Here is a 10,279-nt window from a genome sequence, read left to right as displayed (position 1 = left end):
CTACCCACACTGGTTCAGCAATCCTTTTGAAAGCCTAAATGATGCAATAAATAATAGCTGAGGAAATTGGGACCCAGACTCGATGTGGAAGAATCTTCTTTTTAAGGCACACCAGATGTTCAGGATTGGAAACTGAATCAAAGTATGGATCCATAATATGCGAAGCATAAGCAAAACTCTGTATTTTAGCAAATTTCTGTTTAAAAATTCCCATTATCCCTTGTCAGTACTGGAACAGTTCTGTAGGGGAAGCAACGAATTAATTAGCCCGTATTTGCAAAAGAACCTCCTTGTCTTCTACACTTCAAGGTGAGCTTTTCCTGAATAGTTTATACTGCTGTAATAAAAAGAAATGAGAACAAGATTCTCCAAAGTTCATAGGGAGAGAATAGTATGTAAATCAAGGAGTAACTATATTAGTCATGAAAGCTGATTAAAAAAAATCCTAGCTAACTAAAATAACTAATTCATATTGATTTCAGTGGGATCAGAATGTCATCCAACTTTCTACCAATGCTAACACCAGTCTGTGCTTCCTTATATGGTAAGAATTTTGGAAGAAAAGAGAAACTATTACCTTCTGGAAGAATGGAAGCTTTTTTACATGACTCCCAAAGCTTCTGGTACCCCTATTAATATGTTAAAGGCTGCAGTTCAGGAATGTGATTCACATTGATTTAGTTTCAGTTCAACTGTTCTTTCTTAAACCTAAGAGCAGAGTTTCATGCAAGGTTTTGAAGAGTATCATGGGTTGAGAGACTTTCATCTTCTGTAAAAAGCTTATGTTCAGAAACCAAAATAAAGCAATTTGATCCTAGCTCAACTCAGCCCAACTTCTTCAGATCACTCAGGGGAATCTCAATAATGAACACTGTCAGTACATGCCCTGTGCATTCTCTATTTTGCTTGTGACTGTGTATGTGGTTTTGACACACTGTGTATGACAACAATGACTATAGCATTTTATTACATTATTCTACTATATTATAGAATACTGTAATATCCTATGTGCTCATACTGTTGCTTGATGGGGAGGCAATACTACAAGCATGCATTTCTCCTTCCTGTTATAATGGGGAGGAGCAGCTCTACCACGATCACTTCTATAGGTGCCTTTACCAGGCAAGATCAAGAGAAAAAGGTGTCATTAGTCTAATAATGAGTATGTGAGCTTTTAGCAATTACATTTTCTCCCTACTTTGCTCCTGGAAAGTGCCAGGTACCATTTTGAAAGGAAGTTACATTTTCTCACTAGCCTAATGAGTACAGATACATACAGAGAAAGTGTTCCCTTGGCTAATTATTTAGTCAGCAATCACTCCAGTTGTCCCTGCCATGAAACCAAGAAACAGAAGGAGTATAATAAATATAGACTAGGGTTGCTGACCAGGAAAATATATCACAGTTGGGTAGCGTGGGCCTCAGGACATGCTATGTGAAAAAACTGCATTTAAAGCATTGACAGAAACAAATTGTAATTAAATTTGAATGAATTTGCAAGCAGATTTTCTAACTCATATGCTTCATGAATAAATGGAGCTATCTGAATATAGTTACGTTGTACAAATCCTCTCCCTTGCACTAGGAGTGATTAAATACCTGGAAGAATTTGATTCCTTTTGCTTTTGTTGTCTGTTTTTGCTCAGTTCACAAAATCTAGACATAGAGTATAAATCGCTGCCTAGATTGAAATCTCTTTTCCTTTTAAAATAAAGCAAAAATGGCAATTAAATATTATGTACTTCACTCATACAGTACTAAAAATTCATTTCAGTCCCCTGTAGAATCGCTGTGAGCTTCCCTCCTGAACTCACTTCCCTTAAGGGTGTCAGTTCATGTGCTTGAGAGAACTAACTCTAAATAGACATAGCTCAACTGTTTAGTTAAGAAAATCTAACTTATTAACTATATAACCCTGCTGGGACTGCCAATACCTCTTCTTGCACAGCAACAGAGGTACTGCAAAAGCATTCTCACAGCTTTTTCCAGTCTGCTTAAACAGCCCTTAAATCTCACTTTAAAAATTAAAGGGAAATTTCAAGCATGCTTTATGGAAAGGGTGTTGCATTTTTGCTTTGAATTATCAAAAATAACCAAACTAATAACTTTGATATTTTGCGGCAGGTCTGGAGAGAAGATGCCTCAGTTTCATGCATGTCTTCTCACCTTCCCAAAACACAGTTTGAGTGGTTATTTATTCCCAGCATGCAGCAAAAGCAGCTGTTACTCAATAACCAAGAAGTTGTCTCACTCCTATGAAAACCATAGGCCTCATATCTTGAGAGCCATCTACTGGCACCTTATCTATTATCCACATATTATATATCCATGCACCCTTCTCAGTTACAGAGCTGATATGTAGCAGATTTTACATCTTCCTGCTATGATATAAATAACTATTTAAAGCAGCCTAAGCTCATAAATCACCTGCAGGGGATCTCTTGGAGACCTTATAGCACTAGACTCCTCCATGCCCTGTCTGCAGCCATACAGGGAGGCAGTGGCTAATGCAGGACATGGGACTGCAGATAACTTTTCATAACTGCCATGTGTTTCTCCTGTACTGCAATTTGTAGAAATAGTAGATGCTTTGTTCTGGAGTTATTGCTTACAAACTAAAGGAAAAAGGAGTGGCAAGGCTATTATTCTGAGCAGAGTGTGTGCCATTTCCGTAGAAAGTAAAAGCCTTTGCTGGTTGTATCCTACTTTCTCCCAGCCCACCCAGCTGGGATTGAGAACCAGCCCTAGGGCTGCAGCAGCAGGAGGGTGGACATTTGACCAAGCCAGCTTGTTGTGCCAGAAGGTCCTGCTTCTCCCAGAAGCAGAGGACCATTGTATTGCAGGGTTTGTGCTGTGCCTCAAAAAATCATAGGACAGTGGCTGGGAGTGCAGTGGGGTCACCAAAGGCATGGATCATAAGCAGAGGGGAGAAAACAGTGGAGAACTTGCAGAGAGGGGTGAGTAACTTTGCAGTAGCACAAGTGAAAAAACATCTCACTCACCTTCAGTTTGGGTCTCCCAATATTAGCAGATGCAAAAGCCAGATTTATTTTCATGTGTTGAGCAGCAAGTACCCAGAATACTTTCTGTTTATGCGTGTCACAGACATGAAAAACTACTCTGTGCCACCATTTTCAGAGTAGATAAGGGAATGTTATTTAGGACTGCACTCTGCCTTTAAGTCCTCTTTCTTTAAATCGAAGCTATTAAACTTTCCCTTGAAGGCAGCAAGGGTCTCTCTAGTATTGCAGAGATTTAGTTGATGTACTTCACAAGTCTCTTTTTTTTAAGTTACCATTTGTATGTATCATTTCACATCAATGTTTTAGCTAGTGAAGCATCTTCTTTTGCATTTTTTACTGTTTGACTTGGTATGCCTTCAGATAATTTCTAAATAATAGTTACTTTTGCCTGACTGATCATAAAAAGATGTTTCTATCACACACAAGCAATGACATTTTGAATAAAAAATTAGGTACATGATAGGGAGTGAAATGTTTTCAGGTTTCAACAATGCTTCTCTGTACTGCTGTTTTGTTTTGTTTAAGGTAAAGTTAAATATATGTGCAATAGTTTGCAGATCAGATGGGAGATGAGCATGGCTTGACAAAATACTATACCTGGTTAAGTATGGGTGCCATATGTTAAATGGGAAACTATATTAGTTTTCCTTACAACATAATCTCTGTGCTAGCTGTTGGTAGTCTGTTGTGTACAGCATCGCTAGTGACAGAACATCCCTTTCAGATCCTTAGACAGAAAATGCAGAATGTTCTGTTTTTCAGAATTGCATCTCTTTTGGGCCTTTCCCTTCTGAGATATGGATCTGATTTTATAGTACTTAAATAGTTAATTTTTAGGCACATGTCTGGGTGGGCGTGTAAAAATCTGACAAGGATCTTAACTTCTGATCCTTGTGAGAATCTTTCTTATGCCAGTCCTTTGAGAATCTTAGCACTTCTTCTGTTACACTAAATTTTCAGTCATGTCCCATTCCCAAGAACAATCAGAAATGCTCCTGTGACCTTTCATCCTCTGACCTGAGGCAGGATATATGAAGGCTTTTCACTGCTTTATGCACAGAACCACATCACCACTCTGGCATAGTCACTTTGGCACAACGCCCTGACAGAGTAGCTGAACTGAAGTCCACATTCATGCATATCTTGGTATTTTCCTGGAGCATACAAGTGCCTTTGTTCCCAAAAGGCTCATGTGTAACAGACAGCAGTGTCTTTGGGTGCACACTTTGGTACCCACACCATGTGCTTGGTTATTATGGCAGAGATGCTCATACTGGCAGTACACACAATGGTCAGACATTGCCCATGGATGCTTCTCATAAGAAGGAATGGACACTGATGCTATATCTCCATCCATATGCAAAAGGAAGGCATGGACAGTCTGTTATCTTTTGGAATGATTTATCCATATATCAGGAGATACGGAGCAGGGCTTACAGATAAGGGCTGGCACAAGTTGTTGAATACAGAATGATTTTTGTTTCATAATTCATGAATTAAGAGTATCAAATAATGTTAGCAGGTGCCAAATTTAAGGAAATTATCTTCTCACACAGTACGTGAAGCTCATGACCAGAGGTCCTTCTGGCTACCATATGTTTGTGCAGTTCATGGCAAATTCATGGAATGAAAATCTATCAGGAGCTATTAACCACAGAGACACCGGCTTTTGTCCCTGAGCAGTCTCAGCCTCCAGCTGCCTGCGAGAGTGCAAGGAAGGCACCACTGTAACCTTGCTCTGATCTTCTACTCTTAGCTACACATCAGAGGACCTATATGAGGTATTTCAGCATAGTGTGTAGTGTCTTCCATAGCTCTTCAACAATGCTGCCTCTTGCAGGAAACAGCACTTGTCCTTCTCTGCATCTGTTTAACAGCTGAGCTGTACTACCCACCTGTCCTCAAGGGTCTACTGAAAACAAGCAGAAATGACTCATACATCTGTACACTGAGCACTACTACATCTGTCTGTGGTTGGGCCCTCTTGCTTCTACAGATAGACACAGTTCAGGTGTTTCTGTTGACAGCATTACCATGTGGAGACAACAGTGGATAATTTAGACTACTGAGGATTTGTTCAGTTAAACTATTCATTCCCTTTGGTGGTTTGCAGGAATCATATTTAGGTAGAAGTTTACTGTATGATCAGTTGTGGTAAGCTGAATGTAACTTCTGCTAGGTCTACCTTCATCGAGGGTGAACCTAAAAGTTGACTGAGAAGTGTCACCTGAAAATGCTGGTATCTCCAGCTTGTTTTTCTTGATTTAAATATTGTCTGCTAGGTAAAAATGTAACCACTAAAATTCAAATTACATAAAGTAGCTAATAAGACCAATGGTATGCTAAGGCTGCACTTACTGTTTCACATCATGACACTTCCATGTGCTTCATCTTCAAAAACAACTCTGGGAATAAGAGCTGAAAGACAGAGAAGGAAAATAATGGGGGGAAAAAAGCTGCATCAAAATGAAGAAATAGTTCACATGGCCATGAAACTGATGTTGCACAGAAATTCTATCAGTGAACAGCTGCCATAAGTTTTCTCATTGCAGGCCCCAGTTCTGCATCTCCACTCAGTACTGTGCTGGGAAGAGAGCTGCAAAAATAAAGCTTAAGTATTTCCACAACCGTAAAGGTCCCCACCACCACCACCTCTTTCTATCTCTTTGAAGAGCCATCAAGCCACTTGTAGTGCTGTCTGTTCTGGGAGATGGAGGTGATTTCTCCTGTTAGTAGCAAAACATCCGGTGCTACACAGGTGCTTGTAGGAGCAAAGCTCTTTGTAAATCAGTCATGAAATAAGACTGTTAAGTTAGCCAACCCTGGTAGTAAACCAGTTATGAATTTCTTCTTGAATATGTTTTGTTGCTCTTCAGGAATAAACACTGCTGAATAACCATGACTTTGTATAAATAAATACACTCCCTCCTACAAGCTGCATGAAATGTTAAAACTCCAGAATGGACTATAAACGGATGCATAAATCTTTAGGGTCCATGCATTTCAATCCATCTATTTAAAACTGAACGTGGAAGGATCACAGTATTTATTCGCATTTTCCATGCCCTTTGTGCAATTTTTTCTGACATCAATTTCATGTGTGGAGCAGCACAAAATAGTGTTCCAGTATATATTGCAATTGTTCTGTTTCTTGGCATGTACCATCACATTGAGTTGAAAGTAAAGCATTACACAAGACAGCTTTTTTTTGGCATAACAGGTCACCAAAGTAGTGGAATGCTTCAGTCAAAACTCCAAGTGTGAGACACATTGCTGAAATGCAAGTAGTCTTTCAGGAAAAGCTGAGACCTTTCTTCATCTTTATACATGAGGAGTCTTGCTCTAAAGCAGTTAACTACAATGAAAAATATGGCACACTTTTCTCATAACTGGCCATGAATTGTACTTGGATTACACATGTTCAAGTGAAGAATAAGAGCCATATTTCTCTCACAAGCAAGGGGGAAAAAAGTCTGACAGTATGTAGATGAGTGTAATCTACTTGTTGTTTATAGACCCAAAGGATGTCTCAAAGCATTAAAAATCCATGTGGTATCCAAGAGTGGTATATTTTGCACTGAGATATGTGATTTAGCTGAAAGCTGTATAAAATCTGTAAAATGGCATATAGCCAAAAAGTACCCTATTGCCTGTACATTCGAGCAAAGCCACGTGTGCTTTTCTTGCACACATGAAAAATAGATGATCCTAAAATCTGCTTGAGATTCACAAACTTCTGACAGGAACGTGTGGATAGGCTAAGTCTGCCAACTTTTGCTCAAAACAGACCTGAAAATACATAGACCTGAAAGAAACATTGTTCTTCCACGGGTAGGGAGAAACTCCAGCTTCATACATAGTAAGTGCATATAGGCTGTGTGGAATAAGCAGCATCCTTTTCTTCTGGGTTTGGTCTTGCAACTGGCAGCTGGGCTCCCATGCCTTTTCTGGTGGGGACTTTGGAATCAGATGCGCTCTTTTGACAAGAATTGCCATAGAAAATAGGTGACCCCTATGCTCCTTTCTTTCTAGTACTGGCTAGAACCTTATTTAATCTACAAAAGTTGATCAAGTAGACTTTTTGACTATGTTTTTCTAGGAGCTAACACTGATGGTAGTATCTTGCAGTAGCTGACACATGGGGTGGCTCTCTCAAGAACTGTGCAGAGTGAATTTTTTTATATTCTGTACACGGGTTTTTCATAAACATGTGGCATTATGGTTGAAGTAGTAAGGAGACTAGCTCAAATGTCTCCTGTACGTTTGGTGGCATTTGTTCTTGGTGGCTGTGGAATCTTATCCTATATTTGTGGTGCTGACTGCAGGAAAACTTTTATGAGTATCAGCTAGACTGTAAGAAGCCTTTTTTTCATTGGTATTCTTGACTACAATTACCTTCATAAAGCCTTTAGACACAAGTGATAAAGTATTTTAAAGACAAATATCCACAAATTCAGTTTTATAGTCTTTGAGTAGACAGAGTGGAAGGAGAATGGGTGTTGTGTATCCATGGCTTGTATTGCTGAGGAGGTTTTGCTACACTCAGCTGTACCATTTGGCTTCTCCAAAGTTCTGGGAAATCTGGGAAACTGCAAGCTTCCAAGAGCAGCACAGCCAAGATATACTACAAGTGTGAATAACTGTGGTTGCGTAATTCATCACTAGTACATCACCTCCTAGTCAGGCACAGCAACAGAAGGCATTACTCACAGACATGGCTATGTGGGACTGGGATCAGGTGCAGTCTGGCCCCAGGCCTCAGCTGCCAGCTACTGCTGCCCAGTCCTAGCCTAAGGAGTGCAGTGCAGAGCCAGGGCAGACCCTGCTCTTGCTTTGAGATCTTCAGAGCATGTGAAACACCTCAACCAGCTGCTTTTCATCTGGTAGCTGATCTCCTTTAAACAGTAGTACATGTGGCATGACCATGTGTATTGGGTAAAACTGTATCAGTTTGACAATACGACAATATGATCAGTTTGACCAATATGACACTGAAACCAAACACATAATCCAAAGGATCTGTACCAATGGCTGTTGGTCTTTGGCACTTGATTTAGAGATGGAGAATTGGGAGCCAGGGTGCATATGTTGTGACCCCAGTATCTCACTGAGAAAATGCTGGTTGCAATTTGTACATCGCAGTAGCATAATGCTGCCTGCGTGGCAGTGAACCCATAATTGCATTATTTAGAAGTAGTAGATTTTGTGTCGTGATGAGATGAGATAGGATGGAAACATCAGGGAGTACAAGAATGAAGGTGTCAAGTTGCCTAAGTGTTGAAGTATAGCTGGGAATAACATGCTACCCAGAGATTGTGTGTGCAGTGTTGGATTAATAGGGCAGAAGAATGTATGCTTTGGAGCTAGGAACTACATGAAAAAACGATTGCATCTCAGTCTCTATAATTCAAAAGAAATTGCTGGAGAGGGTAATGGAGAAATGGGGCTCATGGGTCTAGCTGTTCCTTTTGGAACTCTGACAGATGTACTTTAACACAAAAATGTTTTTATAAGTAAAGTTTTCATATCAACAAGGAATTTCTATTTTTTTAAATACCAGTTAGCACAGCTAAAACCATAATACTGTGCCTTAAGCAGATTGCCCTTCAGACTGTTGCAGGTTCATAGTTCAAGCATCATGTGGTGCCAATTACAGGACCTGTGGTGGAGCTTCTGTATTCTAAAGTCAGAAAACAAGTACAAAAATAGAGGGGCTCCTTTCTCTTTCCAGGCAGTGCCTGTTGGCTGAATGGCTGGAAAAAAGGCAGGGTAAATATAAGTCAGAACGGTGTGCCTGGGACACGGTCAATGCAGTGTTATATGGCACTCTGGGGAGAACAGGGGCCATAGCCGGGCTCCTGCTGCTGTATTTAATGGCACTCTGTGAATGCCAGACACACTTGCAGTATCATCTTAGGCATGAGTTATAGTGACAGGAGAGACAGATCAGAGAGGGCCTGGCTGTGAGTCTGAGAAAAACTGGCCTCACATTCCCTGTATGGTGGGGTTAAGCTGGTCTCTAAATAAAGAGGCCAGCGGAGCCTTTATGATCTGTAGCTGTGCAGAGATGAAGGTGTGAAAAGGAGGGAGGAGGGGGAGGAAAAGAAGAGTAAGACAATGAGAACAGAAACAGTGGGCCATGGTAATGGGTAAAATAGAGCAGTGAAACCACACAGAGGAGCCAGGAAAGTGGGAAGAAGAAACAAGGAGAGGGAGCAAGAAGAAAGCAAGAGAGAGTGGAACATTCCCCTGGTGAGGCTGTGTGACTGTGGTACCTGGTCAGCCAGGACATCTTTCATTTTTAAGCACCTCAGTGATCAGCCAAGCAGAGAGCTGAGTTTCAGCAGGCAACAAATAATGAATATGAGAAAGAAGAAACAGGTAAAAAAGAAAAAGGAAGAGGTGAGAGGGGAAATAGAATATGATAGTAAATGGAATAACAGAATGGCACGAGAAAGTGAAATAAAGAGCTAAAGGGAAAGTGGAAAGAGAAAAATTGATCTGGCTCCAGGTGCTCAGCCAGCAGATGCTCTGTAAGCCCACAGAAGGTGAAGGATAAGACTCAGTGCAACCACTAGCAGGCAGTAAAAATTAGTATTTCCTTTCTGCTAGGTGCTGCTAAGGGCTTGATTAGTCAATAGGAAACAGTAGGCACAGGGATTTTTGTGGATCTTCATCAGAGCATTAGCACATACTGGAATGTGCAAATTGATACCCTTTTAATTGTAACAAAGGCTTTTGGACTACAGGCAGGAAGACAAGGTCAGTACAGACAGCAGCGGGTAGAGCAGGGAGCAGAAGGGGCACAGCAAATCCTGTCTTACAGCTTATGGAGAAGCTAGATAGGAGTTACTTAAGCATAAAATATTTCGGGTCCTCATGGGGATACAAAGCAGTAGTACTGCTGTATAGCTCTGTGCGGACCCCTGAAAGCATGGTTGCATCAAATATGTCAGCCAGTATTTTTAAAGAGCGAGTCCTACATCTTTTAACCTAGGGGTCGAAAAGGAGGTCGTATTTTCGGGAAAAGCAGACGTCCAGCAGGGCTCCCACGCTTACTTACTCGGGCCCCTGAGGACACCGTGCTGTTCCCACGCGGGGCCTCCCTGGGCACTCGCTGCTGCCGCGGGTGCGGAGCTTCGTCCCGCGAGTGTGGGGCTGCGTCCCGCGGAGCGCGGCGGGGGCAGGGGAGGGGCCGGGCCAGCAGCCGCCCCCAGCCCCGCGCTCCTGCCCGCAGGGCCGGCCAGCTCCCCCCC

General features: G+C 41.4%; 1 protein-coding gene across 1 annotated transcript in view; it reads left to right on the top strand.

The window, feature by feature from the left end:
• Positions 1-9,162: 9,162 nt before the first annotated feature.
• The window catches only part of TMEFF2 (transmembrane protein with EGF-like and two follistatin-like domains 2), a 133,170-nt gene continuing 132,053 nt past the window's right edge, over positions 9,163-10,279 (top strand). The window contains exon 1 of the mRNA XM_009995260.1: positions 9,163-9,172. Within this exon, the coding sequence (XP_009993562.1) occupies positions 9,163-9,172 (10 nt within the window). The remainder of the gene's footprint in view (positions 9,173-10,279) is intronic.

The sequence above is a fragment of the Chaetura pelagica genome, unplaced genomic scaffold, assembly GCF_000747805.2.
Source record: "Chaetura pelagica isolate M959 unplaced genomic scaffold, ChaPel_1.0 scaffold33, whole genome shotgun sequence".
NCBI lineage: Eukaryota > Metazoa > Chordata > Aves > Apodiformes > Apodidae > Chaetura > Chaetura pelagica.
Note: the sequence above shows the minus strand (reverse complement) of the source record. Positions and strands in the feature narration are given on the sequence as shown.